The sequence below is a fragment of the Pezoporus flaviventris genome, unplaced genomic scaffold (genome assembly GCF_033815535.1).
Source record: "Pezoporus flaviventris isolate CSIRO_AGI_PZ_B2104156 unplaced genomic scaffold, CSIRO_AGI_Pfla_v1 ptg000078l, whole genome shotgun sequence".
Classification (NCBI taxonomy): Eukaryota; Metazoa; Chordata; class Aves; order Psittaciformes; family Psittacidae; genus Pezoporus; species Pezoporus flaviventris.
In genome coordinates this window covers 19679018-19704483 of record NW_026892626.1, presented here as the reverse complement: position 1 = coordinate 19704483, position 25466 = coordinate 19679018, and the positions used below count along the sequence as shown (strand labels likewise).

The following is a 25466-nucleotide window of genomic DNA, read 5'->3' as shown; positions in this document are numbered from 1 at the left end:
CCGCCGCTCTGATTGGTTCATCGCCACAAGTGCAGCCTCTTTTCTACGCCCCGTGCCGAGCCGAATATTGGCCACGTGATCGCAGCACCGATCGTCTCCCGGCGCCTTTCCTCTGCTTCCCCACGCGCAGTGCCGCGGTTTGCACACACGGTAGCACCGGAAAGCGGCCCCCAGCCGCTTTCCCCCCATCACCGCCCGCTGCGGTGCTGAATTTTCGACAGGGAGGGGAGCAGCGGGCGGTGCCCGGGGCCAAAGCGCGGCCCCCCCCTCCCATCAGTACCGGGATTTCGACACAAGATGGCAGCAGCGAGCCGCGCCCGGAGCCGCTCCGCCTCCCCGCCTCTATCTCCACCGGGGCGGACCCGGACTGACCGGAACGCACCTGAACGGATCCGAATGGACCCGGACTGACCGGAATGGATCTGAACGGACCCGGACTGATCCGAATGGACCTAAACGGATCCGGACTGACTGGAACCGACCCGGACTGACCCGAATGGATCCGAACCTGACCTGAACTCACCCAGAGTGACCCGAAGAGACCCAAAATGATCTGATGTGACCCAAAGTGCCCCAGGTCACCCAAAAGGACCCAAGTGGACACTCCCCACAAAACGAACCAAAGTGACCCTAAACTGATACAAAGTAACCCCAAAGTGTCCCAAACTGCCCCAAAACAACTCAAAACGGCCCTGTCACTCAAAACTGCCCAAAATCACTCAAAATGACCTAAAGCCACCCCATACAGACCAAAATGACCCAAAGTAACCCCAAGCAGACCAAAATGACCCAAAGTAACCCCAAAGTGACCTCAAGTAACCCCAATGTGCCCAAAATGACCCAAAGTAACCCCAAAGTGACCTCAAGTAACCCCAATGTGCCCAAAATGACCCTGAGTAACCCCAAAGTGACCTCGAGTAACCCCGAAGTGACCTGAAGTAACCCCAAAATGGCCGTGAAAATGACGTCACTTGACCTAAAGTAACCCCGGCCTGACCTGAAGTAACCCCGGGTCCCTCAAAATCAGGAGGAATGACCCCAAGTAACCCCAAGCAGCCCAAATGACCCCAAGTGACCCCAATGACCTGAAGTAACCCCAATGTGACCCCCAAGTGACCCCAATGACCTAAAGTAACCCCAGTGTGACCCCCAAGTGACCCCAATGACCGATAGTAACCCCGAAACGACCTGAAGCAACCCCAATAGCCCCCCTCCCCCCTACCATCCCACCCCACCCCAGTGCCATTGCCAGTAGTGGACGTGGTGGTGGTCAGGGCCTCCCCCACTGGGATGACGCTGGCATGGCCGACACCACCCCCACCCCCCTTGGGGGGGCATGTCCTGGACTACGAGGTCAAATACTATGAGAAGGTTGAGGGCAGGGAAAGGCAGAGATGGAGTTGAATGGGCAACGGGGCACTGGGAGCAATGGGGTCACTGGGGGCAATGGAGCGATGGCAGTGATGGGGGTAATGGGGCAATGGGGGCAAAGGGGGCATTGGAGGCAATGGGGGTAATGGGGGCATTGGAGGCAATGGGGTCACTGGGGCAATGGAGTTAATGGGGGCATTGGAGCAATGGGGGTAATGGGGGCAATGGGAGAGATGTGGGTAATGCGTGTGATGGGGCGACGTGGGTAATATGGGCAATGGGGGCACTGGCAGCAATGGGGGTAATGGGGGCACTGAGGTCAATGTGATTCAATGGGGCCTGGCGTTTTCCGGCATCCGCAGGTGGGGAGGGGGCAAGGGCCCCCCCATGTTCCTGAAGGTGCCGTCGGTGCGGGCGGAGCTGAGGGGAGCTGTGCTGTGGGGGGCTCTATGGGGTGCGGGTCCGAGCCCACTCTGAGGCCAGGTATGGGGACTTCAGGCCTGAGACGGCTGTGAGCACCCAGGGCACTGGTGAGGACCCCCTCCTCAGGACCCCTCATTGACACCTCTTTGTAACCCCCTGGGACCACCCCATTGACACTTCCTTGTAACCCCCCTGGGGCCCCCCCATGACACCTCTTTGTAACCCCCTGGGACCCCCCTGGGAACCCAGGGCCCCCCATGAGTCCTTTGGGTCCCTTGTAACCCCCTGGGACACCCCCTGCCCTGGGACACCCATAAACCCCCCAGGGCCCCCCCGAGTCCCCCACACCCCTTTCGGGCTCCTGTGGGACCCCCATGACCCCTCTGGAACCCTCATGATGCCCCCATGACCCCATTGGGCCCCTGTGGGACCCCCATAACCCCCCCCCCAGTGCCCCCATAACCACCTCTGGGATCCCCCCATCACCCCTGCTGGGACTCCCTAAACCCCCCCATGACCCCTTTGGGACCCCCCCTAATACCCACTGGGACCCCCATAATCCCCATTGAACCCCCCCCCCCCACACACACACACACACAACACCCCCATCCCTTCTTTGGGCCCCCATGGGCCCTCCCCATGCTCCCTCCCCCCCAAAGGGGGCCCGCTCAGGGCAGGGGGGGCTCATGGCCAGAGCCGCGGTGCTGGGGGGGCTCTTGCTGCTGGCCCTGCTGGCAGGGACCCTGCTCTGCCTCAGGTGAGAGGAGCACAGGGGGCTATGGGGGCTGTGGGGCTGACTGGGGGGTGTCACTGAGTCACTTGTGTCCTTTGTGCCCCTGCTTCAGGCACCGCAGCCTCAGGCACAAGGAGGACATGGAAGAACAGACGGGGCACTGGCACAGGGCACGGTGAGTCACCCACTGACACCCATGGACACCCACTGACATCTGTTGACATCCATTGATACCCACTGACATATATGGACATCCACTGACAGTTTTTGACACCCACTGACACCCACTGACATCCATTGACTTCTGTTGACATCCGTTGACTGCCACTGACAGTTATTGACACCCATTGACATCCATTGACACCCATGGATACCAACTGACACCCATTGACATTTATTGACATCCATTGGCACCCATTGACATCCACTGACACCCACTGACATCTCTTGACACCCATGGACATCCGCTGACATCCACTGACACCCACTGACATCTGCTGACTGCCACTGCCACGTCTTGACACCCACTGACATTTATTGACTGCTATTGACAGTTATGGATACCCACTGACACCCATAGACACCTCACTGACACGTGGGATGTCTCTGGGTGCCACTGGGTGCTGGTGGCAGAGGGGAAGCTCTACATTGACCCACTGACGTATGAGGACCTGAGGCTGGCGCTCAGGGACTTTGCGCAGGAGATTGATGTCACCTGCGTCAAGACCAAGGAGGTCACCGTGGCAGATGACCCCCCATTGTCCCCATGGGGTCCCTATAGGCCCTATGGGTATCCTATGGGGTGACCCCATCCCTGTCCCCATTGACGTCCCCATCCCTCACCCCATTGCCATCCTCAGTGAGGTCCCAGTGGGCTCTCCCATGCAGTCCCCATGATGGCCACAGGGCGTCGCTGTACCTATAGGAGAGATAGAGTAGGTGTCCCCGTGCAGTCCCAATGGTGGCCAAAGGGCGTCGCTGTCCCTATGGGAGAGAGATAAGGGAGGAGTTCGGTGGGTGGGGGTTTGGGAGGGGTGAGGGCTTGGGGGGTTAGGAGTTAGGAAGGGAGGAGCCCTGCAAGTAAATAAGCTTTTTTTTTTTCAAACAGGAAAGCGTGTGTCAGTGTCCTCCCTTCCCCACCCCCCCAAATCTCTGCAACCCCCCCTCCCCCCCACCCCTTTACCCACCGCCCTCCCACCCCCCCTCCTCTCCCACGCCCCCTCCCACCCGACCATCCCACCCCCCAAACCCTCCCTCCTACCCTAACTCCTCCTACCCCTATGTTCCCTATCTATTGTCAACTCAGGTCTCTGCTATAACCAGCCTAATAAAGCTCTTCTACGTCAGCCACATGAGCATACCCAAAATGCCACCTATGCTACACAACCTAACACCCACACTCCCCAAAGTGCCACTTAGCATACCCAAACTAAAACCTATTGTTCCCTAAGTACCACCTATGATACCCAGCCTAACACCTGCGGTACCCTAAGTGCCACCTATGATACCCAACCTAACACCTATGGTTCCCTAAGTACCACTTATCATAAAAAACATGACTGCTACTGCTGAACCCAGGACACCTTCCTAAGACCTATAGTATGCAAAGTGCCACCCATGATACCCACCTAACACCTGTGGTTCCCTAAGTGCCATCTATGATACCCAACGTAACACCTATAGTATGCAAAGTACCACTTATGATACCTAGCCTAACACCTATGGTACCCAAAGTGCCACCTATGATACCCAACCTAACACCTATGGTCCCCAACTGCCACCTATGATACCCATCCTAACACCTGTAGTATGCAAAGTGCCACATATGATACCCAACCTAACACCTATGGTTTCCTAAATGCCACCTATGATACCCAACCTAACACCTATGCTTCCCAGAGTGCCACATATGATACCCAACCTAACACCTAAGGTACCCCAAATGCCACCTATGATACTGAACCTAACACCTATGGTTCCCTAAGTGCCACCTCTGATACCCAACCTAACACGTACTGTTCCCTAGGTACAGCTTATAATATGCAACCTAACACCTATGGTACCCAAATTGCCACCTATGATACCCAACCTAACACCTGTGGTACCCAAAGTGCCACCTACGATACCCACCTAACATCTATGGTTCCTGAAGAGCCACCTATGATACCCAAAGTATCACCTATGATATCCACCTGACACCTATGGTTCCCTAAGTACCACTTACGATACCTAACTTAACACCTGCAGTTCCCAAAGTAACACTGAGACTACCCAACTAACACCTATGATATCCAACCTAACACGACCTCAAGTGCCACGTACACTAAAGTGTCACCTACGCTACCAGGCCTGACTCCTACAATACCCCAAGTGCCAGCTACACTACCCACCCTGACACCTACTCTACCCAGCCTAACACCCATAGTACCCAAAGTGCCACCTACAGTATCCAACCTAACATCTACACCTACCCAAAGTGCCACCAACAGCACCCAGCCTAACACCTATGATTTCCAATCTAACACCACCTCAAGCGCCACCTACTCCACTCAGCCTGACACCTGCTATACCCACAGAACCACATGTGGTTTCCAGCCTAACATCTAACACCCATAGTACCAAAGTGCCACCTACCAGAACCAATCAAACACCTCTGATACCTCAAGTGCCACCTACGCTACACATGCTAACACCTATTGTTCCCGAAGAGCCACCTGTACTACCTGACCTAACACCAATGGCTCCCAAAGTGCCACCAGCAGTATCCAACCTGACACCTGTAATAGCCAAAGCGACACTGACACTACCCAACCTAACATCTCTGTTATACAAGCTAACACCTACACTAGCCAAATTGCCACCTACTCTTCCTCAATTGCCACCTAAAGCACCCAGCCTGACACCTGCGGTACCCAACTTGACACCTACGTCACTCGACACCTACGCTTCCCAACCGGCCACTGCCTGCGCCCCCTAACTACTGCCTGTATCCCTCCCAACAGGACAACCTGCAAATACCCTACACTCTGTCCCCAGTGTCCTTACCTGCACGGGGCCTCTCCTTGGGCATGCGTTCCAACGAAGTCCTGTCTCTTCACCCAAGGTGACTGCCACCAACCAGTGCCAAGCAGTGCCCTCCTGCATGGGCCAATGCAGGTCTCCTCATCATCCTCTGATGTATCCTCACCGCTCAGAGCTCTTGCCATTGTGTCACTCTTAATGACATGAATCTCCACCTGTGTATGACCTCGCAGGGCAGTGCTCTCAGCCACCCCATAAACCAGCTCCCTATATGCAAATGTCCAGACGCTGTGCCTCAACCTAATGTGTAAACACAACAAAGAAATACCTGGTCAGGTTCTACACAGGGTGCCCTCCAGAATGGTGCCCCCAACAGGTATATCCTCACTTACTTACGCACCTAAAGCTCCATCTCTGTAAAGTCACACTGGGCAGCACTCTCCACTGACCCAGAAAATAGCTCCCTGGGTGACAATATCCACACCCTGCTCCTAAGCCTAATGTGTTAGGACAGAAAGCTGGTGCTGGCCATCAGCTACACGTGGTGCTCTCCGACACAGTGCCACAGACACAGCAATCCACCCTTGCTTAGCCACGTATATCTCCATCTGTGTACGACCTTGCAGAGCAGCGCTCTCAGGCACCCCATGAACCAGCTCCGTAAGTGTGAATGTCCATGTTAGGACAAAAGCTAATAGCTGGTCAGGTTCTACACAGGGTGTCCTCCAGAATGGTGCCAAGAACATGGATATCCTCACTTAAACACCTAAAACTACCTCTGTTTAAAGCCTCACTGGAATGCACTGGAAATGCCAGTCCCTGAAATGATTAGGAATGACATAATGAGACTGCAGAAGAAAACACATCTATAAATTTTTGAGTCTCTAAACACCATGTAGCTCAGAAATAAAAATAAAAATTTTATTTCCATGTTGGTAATAAAAATAATTCCATAACTTCTGTAAACCATAAATGCTATAGCATAAAAAAGTTTTAACAAGTGTTACCAGTTTTAAACAGTTCACTACAAGTAAATACGCATTCATTATAAATAAAATGTTTTGTATTAAGAACAATTTAATTCACAAAATCATTTCTGTCTTTACACTCAAAACATTAATGGCTTCCATAAATTGACATGAGTAAAACTTCTGTATTTATGTAGGGTCTGATGATGACCACAGTTACATATGCATAGTGTGACAATAATATTACTACCTATATTTAATACTAGGATCTCTGAAAATGATACAGAACAAAACCAGTATGTTTTTAATAATCTGCTATTCAAAGACTAATAATAAGTCTCTCCTATGCATCTTGGGATCTACCTGTAATTAGCATACTTCTGTTTAAATTACAGCTCCTAACTGTAAACCCCCTGAGAAATCACAATTTTAATGTACTATTCCCCAGTCTAAAATAATTGCGACAACATAATTGCATTACATTAAAATTTATATTCTTACAAAAATTTAGACAGAAATTTGTCAAATACCAAAATGAATCTCGCAAATCTATTTAGCTGCTTTTATGCATTTTGTGAATTCAGCAAGTTACTATACTGTAGTGTCACTGAAATATAATTTTAATGTATCTGTTTCTAGATAGTGTATACAGCATAAGGACAAATACTCACAAGGGTCGGGTTTCTCTTTTGACTTCTTCCAAGTAGTTGCCAACTAGTCAACTGTATGTTGACTGTTTTGTTATCCTCCATTTTAAGTCACGTATGTATTTGTATTCACAATTATCTTGCTTTAGTAAGATACAGAAATTTTGTTTTCAATTCCTCACAAAAGTAACTTTGTGAAGAACAACTGTATTATTTCCATATGACTGCAGTGTATGATGACGTATGGTTCAAACGATTACCTAAGGATTCGTCTATAATTACAGCAGGCTGCCCAGGCTGAGAATTTCACACATAGGTATGTTTCTTTGGTATGTGTTTATTCCTTCTCCAAAAAATGGTTTCATAGTAATTCTTAAATTTGTCTGTAATTCAGAACCAAAGAAACTTGCAGGGATCACCTGTAAAATTTTCAGTACCGGTATTATTATAGGACACATAATTATTTCCAAGATTCATCACTGTAAAACACAAAACATAAAAAGCAACAGACTAACCGTATTAGCTCATTGCCTCTAAAAACAAAGCACGTATTAACTGAGCGTGACTGTGATGATGCACACTGCTAGTGCTGTTCATATTCTTTTTTTGCTAGTGTCACGAGATTAGGAAAATTGCCTGTTACTACCAAAAAAATACCCAGGAACCAAAACCAGCCCTACAACATACACAAATACACTAAAATACACAAGAAGAACTATAAACTTGCACAAGACAGCATAAAGTCACTCTTCTGTATCATGGGTAACAAATGTCATTTAGCTGCATAGGGGCAGCACAATGTGGCCTAAGCTGGTTTCTTCTAAAATACCAAAGCAAAAATTTCCACTAAGACATTTCTAAACACTTTCATGAGCACAGTGGCTGCAGAATGCTGTTCCACACATGGTAAATGTAGTAAACCAGTGTCCAAAATAACTGCTTTTTGGAAAAATGTGTAACATAATTTCAACTTTTTTTCAATTTCAAATTTCAATAATTGCATATTATTCTTTGATCTGATCATTCTTCAAGAAAAAAAAAAAAAAAAAACAAACAACCCTCCAAACAACAAAACCTGACATAACTAAGTTTGCTTTAGTCCAAAATGCTGTTAAGGTTCAAAACCCAGTCTTTGTTCATAAACTGCACAGATGCAAAAAAAAGCCTCCAAAACAAACCCAAACCATTAATATCTACAGCCAAACTTGATATTCCAAGTTCCTTTTTCTGAAAGCCCAAAGCTGGCTATAACTTTAAAACATCACTATTTTACTTTAGGACAGAAAAGTGTGTTTGAAAATGCAAATACTGTCCAATTTTATACTTTTCTCAGTCCAACATTTTAGAGAAACTGTTAAAAGCAACAAAACTCCATTATTAAATCCAACTTTGTTCTTTGAAGTGATCTTCAGACAAAATTCTGAAACAGAAGCATCTAGAAGTATATTTCGTATTTTACTCTACTTGTCCCTTCCCAAAAGGTCTCCAATGTTCCTGCAGATTGACATCTTTTAGGAAAGCAGTGACATGTCTGTGCATTTAGTTCTCACAGAAAACGTATAATGATTTTTTGTTAACTCAAGCCTTTGTGCAAAGAATGCTAAAACCCAAAGGATACAGTGATTTCAGTAATACTGGCTTGGGCCCTTCATTTAATGCTGACACAGTTCTAAAAGCTCTATTTTGTCAACAATAGTTTCAGTATACGTTTTCTTATTTTAACATGACTGAACTTTAAATGTATTAACTCTTTGCTGCATGTATGAACTCACTTTTTGTACTGAATACAGTAATCTGGAGATACAAATCATGTAACACAGTAGTAGGTCATTTCAGTCTAAGCTGTACCAGTGCCACACCTGAATTTAATAGGCTGGGGGGGGGGGGGGGGGGGAAGAGAGTAATGCAGGCAATTATTCCAGGTAAGAAAAGTAAAAATATACATGCAGTAATCAATTACCTTCTCTCCCTGAATTGCATGCTCCCAAATACCAGGATGAAGTAAGGATATTATCACCTTCTAAAGGAATCACTGTGTCAAACTGCCACTGCTTGACTACATACTTAAGTAGTTTTGTAGTTCCTCTCAAACATGCATTATTTCATTTCTGAAAAAAAGTGTGCTTTAAAATACTTGCTAAAAGCAAGAAATTTAGTCTAGTTATTGTAAAATTGTTTAATACAAAATTAAGCAATAGAAATTATTTGCAAAATTATTTTTTTATGTCTTCTGTCATTTCACAGGATATTGGGCATAGGCACTTGGCAATATTACATGCATCATATTTGCGCCTGATGTGTATCACCCAAGTTAGGAGATACACAAACACTTCAGGACTACAAACATCCAAACTGAGGGAAATATGCAAATACACAGTTGTTCACTAGAACTGATCTGGTTTTGTCTCTGCTGGTACATTTATAAATACTACAGTACACAGTTAACTTATAAATTGAAAAAAAACTATGTAAATTGTCATTACTATTTAATCATATTGTGATTTAACAGTAAAACCACGTGAAATATTTATTCTCACAGTACACATATAACACATCATATTACTGCATATTAAAAAATAAACGTAAGACCTAGAAAGCAGCTTGAGGCAATTTACAACGTATCTTCTAACAAAACACATTAATTCAAATGTGCTTTTATTTTAATTAGAGTTTTTCAAACATCCATGTAAACATAGTGTTAGACCAATTCCAAAAACTAGCTCTGGTGTTCCACACACAACAGACATGGCAAAAGGACCATTTGTACTGTTGGGTGTGTAGTTACCATATCTATGTATCCATCTTCTGTTACTGAAAAAAAAACAGGTATAAACACTTCATTCAGGCATTACGGAAAAATTTATACAAAGTGATTACAATGCAAATGAACCGAAGTAGCTTGTGCACTAGGAATATAAGTGAGTCAGAAAAGGCTGTAATGGGTTTGAGGGGGAATGAAAAAAACCCAAGACTATAGAACCTCATCGAATGACTGAAGTTGATGTGTAAAGGTGAGCAGGCCTTATTCTCTATTTTAAAGCAACTAAGTTTCTTACATCAAAATAGAAATCAGTCTAGCATTACTAAATTGATTAATTATGAGTGACATAATTCTTATACAAAATACAAACCCACAAAATTACTTAATTCATAAACATGACAGGAGTACTATGCATGTATGTTACCACAGTTTTTTTTTTTTCTGGCAGCAGGGACATTCCTCTTGTGCAGCTGCACAGTGATCACAAAGTACATAATGTTGATGTGGATGCAGGATAATGCTATGATCACCTTCCTGACATATGATACACTTCTTTGATTGAAGCTGAAAAATCACCTGTAAAAAGATTATTGCACTCAGTGAAAACAATTCCAAAGTAGACAGTTGCATTCTAGCAGCTTTACACGTAGTAGTCCTGAATAAACTTCTAATGAACAACAAAATGTTTTTGTATGACAGCTGAATTGAGTATCATAATATATGCCAAGCTCGTGCAACCTTTAAAGTAGCAGCTGGAGAAGTATAAGTGCTTTTAGAAAGGAAAATAGCTAGGATTAAACCTCTTCACTGAAATTTTCCTGCATAATTGGGACAAGTGACGTAAATAAGAAAAAAAAAAAAAACAACCAACCCCAAAACCAAATAACCAAAAAAAAAGATTAATATACTTCCTCATTTTGCTGTTTCAAACTACTGTCACTTTTTTTTTATGCCATGCATTAGGACAAAATGGAAGCATCCCAAATGTGTGACCCTTCAATAGAGCTACAGGCTTCAATAAAGATACAGACTTTGGGGAGGTTGTTACAATTGCAAATGAATGTCTCCATGTGGTAAGTCATATCGGCCCTATTAAGGAACAAGAAAAAAAAATAACACCACCTAAAAGCCGTGTTATTTTTTCAACAGCAAGACCAGAATGCTATGTGTGGCACTGCCTAAGACAGCAACTTTCTCCTGGAAGACCTGGGTGAGAAGAGGCCACAATAATACAGAAAATCTGAGAAGCTGGCAAAGGTAGCAATGGTTCTGATGACTTCCACTCCAGGATGTAATGAATTTTTTTTGTAAGTGATCCCAAAACTCTCTTGCTCCTCTTTAAAATCTCCCTTAAGTGAAAATCAATAGCAGTCCCTAATCCAATACAGAATTCTATAAATGTACTAGCAAGTTTTGCCCTTGTCCACCTTCTTCATTGAAAAAGATTTAATTTATGTTTTAAACTCTTCTAAAGTGAGCCTGGAATTCTTTTTTTTTTTTTTTTTTTTTGGACTGGACAGGAGGTACACTAAGACAAAGAAGACAGTGCAGAACTCAAGTACTGAAGTATGGCAGACTGTCCCAGTAGTGAAAGGAAACCTCCTTTTGGTCTGGACAATCCTGTCACAGTCAAAATAAAACAGTAAGAACTGGAGTCAGATGTGGTGTTGCTACGCTTGAATCTGCAGGAAAGAAAGCAATGTGAAATCAAGTTGTGCCCAGCAAGGTTTGAAGTATGGTGCTTGGAACAGTACCTGGTCATTATTACCTTCACTGATGTGCTCAGAGGGGTGGCACCTGATATTCCCAGCTTTGAGAGCCCTGAGAAATGCCCTCAATCTGGCAGTGAAAGAGCATCTTAAATTCTGGCAGAAACTGAGTCTGGATTTGAGAGAAGGTGAAATACAGCAATATGCTGCTAAGGTGAATAAGGGACTGAAGCATCTGACATATGAGGAGAGGCTGGAAGAGTTGGGATTGCATAGCCTTTTCAAAGAGATGGCATCTGACTGGTCTGTATAAATACCTGATGGGAGAGAGTAAAACAGGCAGGGACAGACTCTTTTCAGTAGTACCCAATGAAAGAAGAGCCTACGGGTACAAATTAAAATCCCACACAGATGTAAGAAAAAACATTCCTTACTGTGAGGATAGTCAAACACTGGAAAAAACTGCCCTCTGAGGCAGTGGGCTCTCCATCCTTGGAGATACTCAAAACACCACCAGGCAAGGCCCTGAGCAACCTGCTCAAGTAGACTCTGGTTTTAGCAGACATCCCTTCTAACGATTCTCCACTCCACTAGTGGCCACTCTGACACAAAGTCCTACCAGGGAATCTCACCACTCACCTTCTGAAGAAGTGAAAAGCATGTAACTACTTTCATTTGTTTAGGGCAACTATTTTTATTTATTTAGCTAGTGTCCAAAATGTTAGGGGTAAAAGCTAGCTTTAAAGGTTTTGTTTGGTTTTTTTTTAATCAGCCAAGAATTCTTGTGAATCACTTGCAATTTGTTCTGATAGCTGAACAAATTCTTAGAAGAATCCATTAGGTTGAGAAATCTACTGCATCCTCTATTATAGGATGAATACAGGATGAAAAAACAGACATTAAGTCTTAGAGCAATATTGCTCTTTGAAATGAAACCTGGCATAAAAATTTCATTGAAGGTTATTGAGCTGCCACTTTCAGTTAATCAAAAATAATTACGCAGATGAATAAACTCACCTCATCTATTGTTTCTAAATCTGAGTGCAGCCGATTTTGTAAGGAACGAAGCTTTGGCAAGGATATCTTATCTATATCACCACAGTTTTTCATATAAGGCAGTGTAGTACACAGACAAGCAGCTAATTGCGCCTTTAGCTTTTTTATTTTGCTTTCCGCTTCCTCCTTCTTCTGAAGAGCGAGCTGTTTGTCGGCATCTGCGATGTTAGCACGTTCTTTTGCTTCTTGAGCCTCTTTCTGCCATGCATCGCATGCCTGGGAGAAAGAGATTTCCAGAATATAATTTTTTTTTAAATTAACAAAATAAGAAAAAGTCAAAAGGCAAAAAAACATAACAATGCATTTACTGTCCATTTCACACTTCTTCCTACTTATCCTACCTTCTAAATAACAACTCTTCTTGTTTTGTAATTTGTAATGTGATTTTTAGATATGTCACTGGTTACTTGTCTGTAAATAGCCAGAAGCCTTTTGGGAGGTCTATAAACAAAACATATTTTAGATGTTAAATTTGTAATTTAATGTCAAGAGACATAAAAAAAACTATCAAAATTTAGTTTAGCTACTCCTCGTCATAGAGAGAACAACATGAGGAGAAGGAAAGGACTACAGAAAATGCATGACTGGCAGCTATCAACAACCTCGGTCTGACTACTGAGGTGGCTACATACTGTCCAGGCACACTATGCACCCATGGCTGCTGACAAGCCTCTACTTTTTTTGCATGCTTACCATGTAAAAGAGCTATGGGAGGGAATACATATCTTTCCTTACTGAAACATCAAGACACGTTGCTGTACAGCACTATCCTGAATATGTGTAAGTGTCCCTGTCTAGACAGGCAGCTTAACCTTGGGAAAATAAACTGCCCTTTAAACAGCTGTTTCCTTTATATTGCTAGCATTTCAAGGATGGAAAAACACTCCTTTGACAGACTGTAATAAAACTGTGTCCAAGGATAAGAAGATACATAAAAATGAAAAAGAGTAGTAACTGCTTGCTTGTTAAAATATACAGGTATATAATTTAATATTACCATAAATTAGCATACCTGTTTTACCTGCTGCCAAGATTCTTCCCATTGTTTTAGTTTTCTCTTGGCATCATCAAGTTCCTGTCTAACTTGAGTTAGTTCATTCCCAGTTGTGTTTGAACTTATTGAGGGGGTAGTGCCACTGCTTAGCACTGGGGATGGACTAGGAGAGAAATTCTCAGTTATGAAGTCCCAAGTGCTCCCTGTAACACCATTTAAACCTGTAAAAACAAAGGCAGAAAAAAACAATTATTATGCACACACTGCTGCAAAATGTTTCACATCTGAATAAAACAGATGTGCCATATATGCAAAATACATACTTCCATCTGAAAGACTCATAACATTATTTCACTACCTTCAGAAATGTGACAGTCAGGAAAATGTTTTTGGTATTTTCAGCAATTCAGGAGACTTACCACTTTTTTTTTCTTGCCACTTTTAATAAAAGTACAGTCCACAAAAAGAGAAGGAAGAGTGAGAATTCATTTACATACAAAATGGTTTGTTCCTAGCAGCTCATATGTAATTTTAGTTCTTCCTCTCTCTCTGTTTTGCATTTTCCTTTAGCAAAATGCTGCAGCTAAAATGCATTCTTGCTGCCTGTATGCAATCTCTATATTTTACTCCTTTCAAACACCTCTAAATATATCTCCTCTTCCAAGAATTCTTTTTTCCCTTCAGTAGGAACAGAAGTTCACTCCCTGAACTTTCTCCCACATACCACATATACTCCATTATCAGTCGTGTGATCAATTACAACCACAAGGCTTTGTTGTCCAGATGAAGTCATGAGAAACATGCAAAGCTTTGAACTGAACATTTCTTACCTGCTATTAAGTTCCCTCTTCAATACACAAAGTGCAGCCTTCAACTTACTTACCTAAAGAGTTGTGAGAAGAGGCTGAGGTGCCTAACATGCTATGTTCTGTCTTCAAAGGCAACTGGTGGAAAGGAGCCGTAGCAGATGAAACAAAAGACTGAGACAGCGATTGTGAAAGAGAACTGAGTGGAGAAGTTGAAAGGGATGATGATGAATGTAAAGATGAGGAACGAACAAGAGAACCTGGAATACTGACAGGTGCTGAACTTCCCAGTAATCTTTGACCTATGTACACGTAGGGGAAGAAAGAACAAAAACAAAACCCCCATTTGTTCCAAACCAGTACACAGCTTTCTGTAAGCAATTTTCTGAAATACATATCAAATGTAAGTTAAATTACATATTCAAACATCTTCCATTAAAAAAACCCAACCTTTATCTCCTATTGCAAAAATATTTTTTTTAAATTGAACACTTGAAATTGAACATTTTCAGGCAATAGTTTCCCTAGTGCCAGCAAAACAGAATTTGTAGCTTTATACAGCAGTGGCCTCATCTGCAGCTACAAAGAAAAGCTTTTCAGATCAAGTTATTCCGCTTACTCATTTTTACACAGCCAACAACTAATGCAAGTGGAAAAACTGACGGGAACTTGAAGAATTAAGAAAAATATGTATTTTGGTTAAGCAAGTGAAACTACATACCTTGAAAATCATACGCAGAGCAATTACAGACATATAGCTCAATTTCTTCCGTTTACATACTTTTGCTTTTGTTCAATAGATTTACCTGTCAAATGTACTCAACTCTCTATAAAAACTGAATTTGAAATAAAGTGAAAATTAATAATAATTTAGTCAAACAAATGTATTGTTCATAATTTCCAAAAATAATGATGTCATGGTTTACATTCAGCCAGCAACTAAGTACCAAGCAGCTGCTCACTCACCCACCCCAACCCCTCCCTGGATAGGATGGGCAGGAGAATCAGAAGATTGTAAAACCTGTGGGTTGAGATAAGAGTAGTTTAGTAACTAAAATAAAGTAAAATATACTACAACTACTACTACTAAGGGAAATAACAAGGAGAGAGATATAAAACTAAAAAGCAAAAGAAAGAAAACAATAAACACAAGTGATACACAATACAATTGCTCAGCACCCGCTGAGTGATACCCAGCCTGACCTGAGCAGTGATTGGTCCCTTCTGGGTAACTCCCCCCAGTTCATATATTGGGCACGATGTGCTGCGGTATGGAATACCCCTTTGGTTACTTTGGGTCAAGTGTCCTGCCTCTGCTCCCTCCCATCTTCTTGTGCCCTTCTCACTGCAGAGAGTGAGAGACTGAAAAGTCCTTGAACAGGGTAAGCGCTACTGAGCAACAACTAAAACATCATTGTGTTATCAGCGTTGTTTTCAGACTAAAGCCAGAACACAGCACTGCACCAGATACTAGGAAGCGAATTAATTCTATCCCAGCTGAAACCAGGACAAATGACAATAGTAAGTATTAAAAAAGTAGATAAATTATGTAATTACTTACATAAAAAAGCACAGATGCAATGTGTTTTCATGGTCAGGAAACAGTTCAATATTTACTCTGAAGGTTTTATTCATCAACATATTTGACTAGCAACTAAAAATGACACTACTTTTTCTCTAAAACAATCCCAAACCTAAAAGTCAAATGCTTAAAGCAAGGGTCATGATTCTAGTTTTCTGGTTTTGCTTAAAACAGGTGAATCCATATCATCAGGGGCATCGTTCCTTTCAGAAGTATTTCAAAACAAAAAGATAGGGATGCTCATCATAAGCTGCACTGCCACAATATCTTAAAAAAACAAAAGTATCTTGAAATACTCAGTAAATGTTACCAAGGTCAGCCTCATGAATAAATATATGACGAAGATACAGGACACACATATAACCACAGATGTAGGTAATACACCAGACAATAAAAGTATATCACTTTTCACAACAAGAGCAAGGAAGCAACAAAATAAAGGGAGTTTGTTAAAAAAAATGGCCAAGTAAGAATTCTTTTAAAAACTAATTAAGAGCCAAAATAAAGCACCCAAACAACATGGAATGGTAACAGAAGAACCATCTCTTTTCTGGTTCTTAAAGTAATATTCAAATACAGCTGAATTTTGGCAAATGCAACCTGGCTGCATATCTTGAGTTCACAGGGCAAGGTTGAGGGGGGAGACAGTGCTGCAGGGATGGCTAGGAGAAGCACAGCCAGCTCCAGATGGCTCCAGCAAATCTGCTGCATTACACAGTGCGCCCTTCAGCCACAGTGGTACCACCTCTGAGAGAATGTATTTGAGAAAAGGAAAAAAAATGTCACACAGGCAGAGGATGAAGAAACAAAAGGTATGAGAAACAGTCCTGTGAACACCAAGGTCAGGAAAAAAACAAAGGGAAGGAGGTGCCCCGGGGCCAAAGCATACTTTGCCTGGAGAAGAGATTCTCCTGCAGCCCATGGCAGGTTTGGAAGAGACCACAGTAAGAGCAGGTATTTTCTGCACCCTGTGGAAGAGACTACAGTAAAAGCAGGAATTTCTCTGCAGCCTGTGGACAGGACCGGGTTGGAGCAGGTGGATGTTGCCTGAAAGAACCGCAGCCCATGGACAGCCCATGCTGGCACAGGCTCTTCTGACAGGAACTGTGATCCATGGGGAGGACCCACACTGAAGCAGGGACAAGTGTGAGGAAGAAGTAGGAGAGGGGAGCTATTATGAACTAACCACTGCCCCCCATTCCCCATCCTCCTGCGCTGCTTGGGACAGGAAGGAAGGCGTAGAAGATTTGGGAATGAAGTTGAACCTGGGGAAAAGGTGCCTGGCAGGGGGTTGGTTTAGTCTTTCTCTGCTTCTCACCATCCAACTGTTTTAATTGGCAGTAAATGAGTTTTCCCCAAATCAAGTCTATTTGCCCATGACAGCAACTGAGTGATCCTCCTGTCTTTATCTTGACCCGTAAGTTTTTTCATCTTACTTTTTTCCCCATGTCCTGCTGAGGAGAAGAGTGAGAGAGCAGCTGGATGAGTGTCTGGCTACCCACCAAGGTCAACCTGTTACACTGCATGAACTATATCCTCCAGATACAAGTAAAATTATTTCCTTCCTGTTCCATACTTCATGGTACTTCCAATGGCACATAATCATTTCTGCAGCATAGAACAAGGCAGTAAATTAAATACCAGTCAAGCAAACTACAGCAGCAGGAGAACTGTTGAACCCATCATGACTAGCAGAGGAATACATGTGAAATTGCACACATTATCAGTTTCTTTCCAGGTCTGTATGAATGGGAGTATCAGGAACAACAATGGAAAACATTTATAGATAACGTATAAACTGTTCTTGTGAAGGAACAACCTGTTACCATCATCACTAGACAGAAAATTGTAAGTCAATCAACCAAAATAAATGTAAAGCCCTAAAAGTTCTGAAGATCTTCCCACTAAATTATTGACAAGAATCTGCATAAAACTAGATGACTGCCTACTGAGACTGTAACATTTTGGGTCATTCTGTACAGATTGCCTAATAACCTGAAGTATACAGGTACTACAAATACAGTCTCTAGTAGAAAAAGAACCACCTTGGGAAGAAACAAAGTCAAGGTAGGAGAGGCACCACCGCTTGTAGCACTGCTTTCAAGATCCCAGAAATTAGTATTTGGCGTCAGAAACTTCTTAATCCGTTTTATCTAGCACGTGTTTCCTCTTGCTCTTGCTATCAATAATGAAGCCACTGCTACAATCTGTTTATATCTAACTTGATGCCAAAGCATCAACACCACCAAATGTGAATTGTAAGCTGCCTCCCCAAATGCTCTGCTCAGATCTGAAGACAGAAACATGTCACCAGTCACTTTATGTGAGGCATCTTCTGCCAACCTTCAAATTAGCAAGGTGACGAAGTCAAAAAGTTCATTCCGAACCAAGTAACCTTCCTTAATTCTGTTTGCTCTGAAGCTTCATGTATCCACACTCTACTGGGGTGATAAAATTAGTGATCTTGCCTCAAACTGTCTCCTTTCACTGCAAAGGAAGCACCTGGAGGAGGAAAAGTTTGAAACAGAATCTCTCTGGGCGTGTATTATTTCTGAAAAGAAGCAACTTACAGTTGCTTATATTTTATGTTTTTCTGAGGGAGTGAAGGCACTTGATATTCACTTGGGTCAAAATGATTTCCAAGCCTTACGAAAGGCTTGAATCTGTAATACTTGGGTAGTGTCCTATCCACTGCAGTCCCAGTGACAGCATACATATTTCAACAAAATCAGATACATCTGTATATTTTTTAAAGACCATGGACTAAACATACAATAATTGTCTTAAAGGAAGAAGAACTGCATAACATGTAGAGACACTAAGCGCAAGCTTTTCTACTTGGAGCAAGGGACAGCAATAATGAACTAGGGTGTAGCTATAGCTGTTTTACCCTTTGACATGCCTGCCATCCAAGAATACAGTTCTGTTTGTGCAACTGGAAGCCCAACACATAGGCACAACCAACTTAATCATTGCAGACCTCCTTCAAAGAAATGCTAGCAAAACAGGTATCAGAAAATAAAGTATTATAAAAACATGTCTGTTCTCTTGCTGTATCTCTCAAAGGGTTATAGTTCCTCACCTTTCACCTACTATCTTTCTATTTTTTTTATCTAAATTATTTTCTCTTTCCTACTTACACAAAGAAAAGGTGTCATTTTAATTTCTTGATGTTAAACAGCCAGAACAAAACTAAGGGGTTTTCTTCAAAGTCTTTGCTGTCTGTAACTATTTTGATGAGTAAAAGTTTAGGAAGCCAGAAAAGAAAGATATTTTAAATTAGCATAATTTTACAAATTGGACCTCTTACTTGTTAATCCAAGGTCACTGCCTTCTTGATCTTCTAAGTCTCTATTTACAGATGCAACGTTCACATCATTAAAATGCAAATCTAAACCAGAACCTGTTAAACAAAACATTGTATCAATACATTATCCTTGAATTACCCATAAATCACGACGGCTGAAATGAGAAAAGTTTGACTATTTTTGTTAGTGCTTCCTTCATGGAACACTTTTGCATCTAGGTCATGGTCTTAAGCACACTACAGACACACAGTGAAGGATATCTGTGTTTACTAAAAGGGAAAACTCTCATATATAAGCTATTACAGCTCTTTAAGTTGGTGAGATGAACAGAGAATAATGGAATAGATGGCTGTTTATCTGTTTTTTTTAAGAAATCTGTGTCACCTGGTGTGCTTACACGTACATCAACAGAAAAAGAGGAAAAACAAAATTTAGATGCCTATTTTTAGGTACTATTTATTTTAGGTACATTTTATTACTATTGAATAATAGCAGGTATGAAACCTGCAGAAAGACTGCAAATGTCCCTTATAACAATTAGCCCTTGGGGTAACAGAGTTACATATCAGGGCATACAGATGTAAAGAATGTCACAATATTAAATGAAAATGTGCAATACTTTAAAATAAATTAACTAAAATTCAAATATCAATATTCCTTTTAGATTGAACAGTTAGACTGCCTTTCATAATGTCTTATATCAGTCTAAGATTTCTCTGGCCAATGACAAAGTTCTAAACAGTATACTTCTTATTAGGTCCACTGCTTATAAAGTGTGAGAAGACGAGTTTTTTTCCCTTTCTCCTCTTAACTTCTTTTCTGTGCAGAAAGGGGTGTAATTAAGGAATTTATCACTCTGTTCCTATACTTTATCTAATGTTGAACAACTCCACAATCAGGAAGACACAAGAGAAGTCTGCAGAAATACCGATTTTGCAGGCAGGAAAGTGAATATCCCAGTCATTGTGGTCAGTGATAGCGATCACCTTTATGAAGAATATTTTTATGTTGAAAATCATTATTACAAACTGGCACAAAGCCTAAATGAAAAGGAACCCTCAGAAATTAAAGACACACTGGCTTGTGTAAAAGTTTCAATAAGATCCAAAAGAGATCACTCAATCCCTTTGGAATTAGACTGATTCCTCTCTCATAGCCTAGTCCTAAACAATATGTGCTTTAAATGGCAGAAAATCTTTGGCAGAAGTACTATACAGTTGTAAAGGTTCTAAAAGTCTGAAATTCAAAGTACCATTTGGATCATTAATACATATATAGCACAGCGTGACAACATATAGGCATTTTCTGATGTTGACTAGGCTATCTAGTGGACTCCACAGACTTGGAGCTCCAGATGATACATAAAGGGAATTAGTGACCTAGAAGCAGGATCCACAGAACAGTGCTCAGCAGAAAGCTGCCTAAGCTGTCCAGAACAAAATATGAGCCAAGAGATAAAGTTTACATACTACATAATGACACTCATGACAAAGATCCCTGAGAGTTAACATAGCTCTTTGTGAAGAGTTACTAATCTAGGTCTCAAAAGCAACACAACTTTATCAGTATGGAGCTGTGCCCTAACAATAACACTTATCTTCCAGCAGTACTGACAGAGCAGCTTAGTGTCCAGCAGTCAGAGGAAGGAAGTTCATCTCTACATCATCATTTTGGCCTGAAGGGATATACCCTAGGTTTTTAAAGTTTTCCAGCAATAACCTTCTCTAGGAGACAGGTGCCCAAGCCTGTCATTCTATAAAATACACTCAGGATGGGAGAGATGGCCTCCTTTTATTTGATGACATCAAGTGGCCACAAGCGCTGTGTGAAACCCAGCTTAAAAGTCCCTCTTCCGTATTGGGTTTTGGATCCCCACTGCTGCACTGTGCCTTCCCTACCTTCGCCTTATATAAGTAAGGGTCTTTCATCTGCAACACTGTAGTCTGTCTCTTTTGCCCTTTCACCCTACTGCACTGGTAGAGCCTTCCAGAGTCTCTGAGGCAGTATGTGTTTCCTTTCTTGTTCTCACGTTCACCATCTTGCTATGCTCACCATCTGGCGGCACCTACCAACCCTCAGAGCACTGCTATGGTAGGTTCTTAGGGGAAATGACTGCCGCTGGCGTGAGAATCACGCTTCTTTTCTCCTCTTCTCCTACTTCTGATTGTAACTTTTCATTCACATTAGAGGGACCCTACAACATCTCCGGACATCTCAATAACAAATTAGCACGCAACATCATCCACTGACCAAAGCGTGCTCCAATTAATACTACTAACATCAGAAGCAGAAAGAGCCCGTAAGGAGTTTGGGACAGTCTTGGTGAAAAACTACAGTTAACACGGTTAGTATAGGAAAAGTATTATGTGGGAGAGAACCAGCTGCTGCACTTAAGTGGATGCCCAAGCCTGCCTATCACTTCTATTTCCACCCAGCCACTAGGACAGTTTTCTCTTCCCCTTTCCTCTCTCACTCTTACGTTTCTTCGTTTGTTTAGAAATAATTTTCACCATTATGTGCCATCTGCTATGCCACCCACTAATAAATTTTCCCACATGTGAACTTGTCTCAACTTCCTCCATGCAAAACAACCATACACCTGTGAGAGCACACATTTCATCACTACGCTGCAGGATGTTTTGGGAGAGATCCCTCTCACTTCCAGTGAAGCTGTTCCACTTTCTTTCAAAAAATTCAAAATTCTCTCAATCATGAAAAGAGAGGCTTTAAAATCCCATCATTAGCACCATCATTACCTTTAAACAGGGAAACAGGAAAACAAACCGGGGTTCTTCCCAAGGTCTTGCAATTCCCCACACCACTCATATGTTAATATTTTAAGTTATTTGTGACGTCTGGCTCAGTATGTTGCTAGCAGGAAAAAACCACGAGGCTGACATAAATCATGCTGCTCAAATAGCAGATCAAATCTAAGCCTGCACCCTACTAATCATTAACCTGTCATGCTCTCCTCATGAGGCCTTAACTCGCTCTGCCACACCTGTCCTCCCCTACCACAAAAAGGATGGACTTGTCTCCTTAGTGTTTATTATCTGGATTTTCAAAGCTTAATTTCTGTTACCTTCTGGTTCTCTCAGATTTCACATCACATGGTGGAAAGTCAGTGGAGTGCAGGGAAAGAACACAGACAACATCTTAAGATAACAACATATATGGGAAGCAAATGGAGAAACACCAATTTTCCTTGAATGGCAAGTTTCCCAGACAGGCAAAATCCCCACACTTGAGTACGCAACAGAAAGCAACAGAAGCAACCAAAACATTCCCAAGGGGAGGTCTACACAGAAACCTAACACAGACAACAGGGTGGAGTATCAGATGATGGCAGATGTCCCGCTTTCTCCCTACTATCAATGGAGTAATTTCCCTTCACTACTGCCCATTCCTTATTTATTCCTCTTCAAATCTGTCTCCTTTGACACTCTTCTTATCCAATGTCTCTATTCTCTTAAAAAAAATTTTCATTGATATTTTCTGTTTGTTTTGGTTTTGTCTGGTTTTTGGGTGTGGGGTTTTGTTTGTTGTTTTTTGTTTGGGTGGGTTTTTTTAATTTATTTTAAGTTTTCAAGAGGATTTCAAATACCCTGCAGCTCTTATGTTCTCTGACTATATTTCTTTCTTTTTCACTAGAACAAAATCAGGCAACTCAACCAATCTCCCTGAGAGGAGAAGACTGCAACAATGTACCTTCTACTCCATCATTCCTCAGCTTTGAACATATTGTCCAAGCCTCTATGCTAAATACTAGTTCTGTCTGATGGGTCTGACTTGCACCCTTTTCTGCCCCAGCTCTGGGGGACTATTATTCAGGGAGCAGACAGAGAGGGCTTGTAACTCCCCAGGAGATCAAGATAAAGGGCCCCAGAAAGGGCTATAGACCCCACTGCCTGACAAAGTTTCTTTAGGCCTTGCTAATATAACTCTCCTGACTTTTCCCTAATCCTTCTCCAAACCCATTCATTGCTTTTTCCCATAATCACCAAGCCCCTTCCCTTGTTGCAGCTCATTTTCTATTCCTTTTTTGTGACTTTCTACAAGAACACTATAAATGTATTTTCTGCATGACAATAATGTCTTAATTTTCTGCTCTGTTCAGATTACATGCAACACTATTCTCAATGCCATCCCATATATCCATGAAACAGAACTCTGGAAAAATAATTTATATATATATATGAAATTCTTTTAATGAAAAAAAAACTAATCTACACAGTTACCATAAAGTATACTAACTTATACATACATGAGGTGTGTTTTATGATACATATTCTGTTAACAAACACAGTATACTGAAAGCTGATGTATAAAGTCATCAACAGAGAGCAGAGGCATATTCTATCTCGAATCAAGAGTCTCTTATGTGCAATAATATAATCACACTAGGATATGCGAAACATAGCATATCACTGTTTTAATGATTCTGCAACACTTGTTTAGTGTATCACAATTTTTAAATTATACTGAATTAGCACCACATCCAGTATACAGAAATTAGACCATGGTTCTTACTGTATGAGTAACTTCTTACAGTCAATTAGCTTTTGATTATTTCAGAAGCAATGTTTATCTTGACAAAAATGTGATTTCATTCCATATCTTAAAATAACTGTCAGCCAATTAAATTATATTATTTGCATCCAATAAAAACTAAAATTCTGGTCATTCTAATTCTGAAATTAGAGTCAAAATTTATTTTTTGTCTAAAACAAGATCATTGAACAAACATTTAAGGAAAGCAAGCTATACACATGTGAGACTGCAGAAAAAGATCCATCATTTAATATTCTGCATAATTTCTTTCCTAAAAAAATTAAGAGTGAATGCCTAACTTACCATGCTGAAGTGCTGACTCACTGTCTGCAGTCTCCTGGTTGCTGCTACACATCAATTTAAACACAGAAAGCTTAAAGTACACCAGCTAATGACAGCAACTCCCTGATCACATGACTTATATCACAGAATGTGAAATAGTGCATTTTTCAAATCACAACATTCCCTGCCACAGCCTCCTGAATAAATCACATTTAGTGCAAAAGTGCCACAAATTTCAATGAGTTTGTGGGTAACACTAAATTAAGGGAAGCAGCTGATAACACTTGATGGCAAGACTGCCCCTCAGAGGGATCTCAGAAGGTTGGAGAACTAGGCTGACAGAAAGCTCCTGAAGTTCAACAAAGGCAAATACAATAATGCTGCACCTGGGACAGAATAATCCCTTGCAACAGTACAGGCTGATCAGAAAACAGCACTGCAGAAAAAGATCTAGGAATTCTGATGAACATGTTCAGCATATTCCACAGCAATAAAAGCTAATGCACCAGTATTTGCCTGCATTAGCAAAAGTATAGCCAGCAGATTGGGGGAAGTGGTTATTCCTCTCTATCCAGCATCCGTGAGACCATAGCAGGAATTCCATGAGTAGTTTTGCAGTTCCCAGCGTCTAATTATTATTGAAATATTTATTGCCTTTTACCATTTTCCACACAAACAGCCCAGCTGGATGGAGGCACAGGAAAAGCTTCAGGCTAATAATAGAAATTTTGGGACTATTTCCCAGAATCTGTCTTTTGCACCCAGAAAGGAAGGGCTCCTCCTTCTTGTGTCCTTTCAGATCTGGTCCACATAGTGTGAACAAAAGATTTTGTCCCTGAACATACAAATAACCAGAATGAAGAATATGCAGTCAGCCATACCGCAAGAACATGGCAAGATTTGTAACTGCACCTGCTATTTTAACATTAAGAAAAGTCAAATCTCATCAGCCCACCAACAGAAGTTGAAGAGACAGTACTTCCAGCAACAGGAGGCGCATTATGAAAGTCTGACACATTTTTTTTATCACTGGCTAACACAAAGATTAAAATTCCAATTTACATGTCCTATTCACTCATTCCTATGCTCACAGTGGAGACTTGGTGAAAAATAATAACTTGGGGTTCAAGTATTTACATTAAATTTCAGATATTGCCATATAATGTCATATGTAATAATATGTTCTTTACCAGTAAGTTCTTTGAATCTAAACTGAAACAAGAAGAACTTGAATAATGCAACTAAATATTACAA

General features: G+C 41.9%; 1 protein-coding gene and 1 long non-coding RNA gene across 10 annotated transcripts in view; both read right to left on the bottom strand.

The window, feature by feature from the left end:
• Nucleotides 1-3947: 3947 nt before the first annotated feature.
• Nucleotides 3948-4692, bottom strand: LOC133279673 (uncharacterized). The gene is made up of 3 exons (XR_009746947.1): nucleotides 4575-4692; nucleotides 4122-4532; nucleotides 3948-4005 (listed from the first exon to the last, which is right to left on the bottom strand). It is a non-coding gene; the product is annotated as an uncharacterized LOC133279673 (long non-coding RNA).
• Nucleotides 4693-8781: 4089 nt separating this feature from the next.
• UNKL (unk like zinc finger) overlaps nucleotides 8782-25466 on the bottom strand; it is a 54404-nt gene continuing 37719 nt past the window's right edge. For 7 of the 9 annotated variants that reach the window (XM_061473608.1, XM_061473610.1, XM_061473613.1 and 4 more), the window contains 5 exons: nucleotides 19382-19474; nucleotides 14567-14791; nucleotides 13702-13904; nucleotides 12651-12905; nucleotides 8782-10500 (listed from right to left, as the gene is read on the bottom strand). In XM_061473608.1, coding sequence (XP_061329592.1) covers nucleotides 10345-10500; nucleotides 12651-12905; nucleotides 13702-13904; nucleotides 14567-14791; nucleotides 19382-19474 — 932 coding nt within the window. In that variant the 3' untranslated portion in view covers nucleotides 8782-10344. Of the gene's footprint in view, nucleotides 10501-12650; nucleotides 12906-13701; nucleotides 13905-14566; nucleotides 14792-19381; nucleotides 19475-24233; nucleotides 25460-25466 lie in introns of those variants that run through there. The other 2 variants (XM_061473617.1, XM_061473609.1) reach the window with 2 other exon arrangements.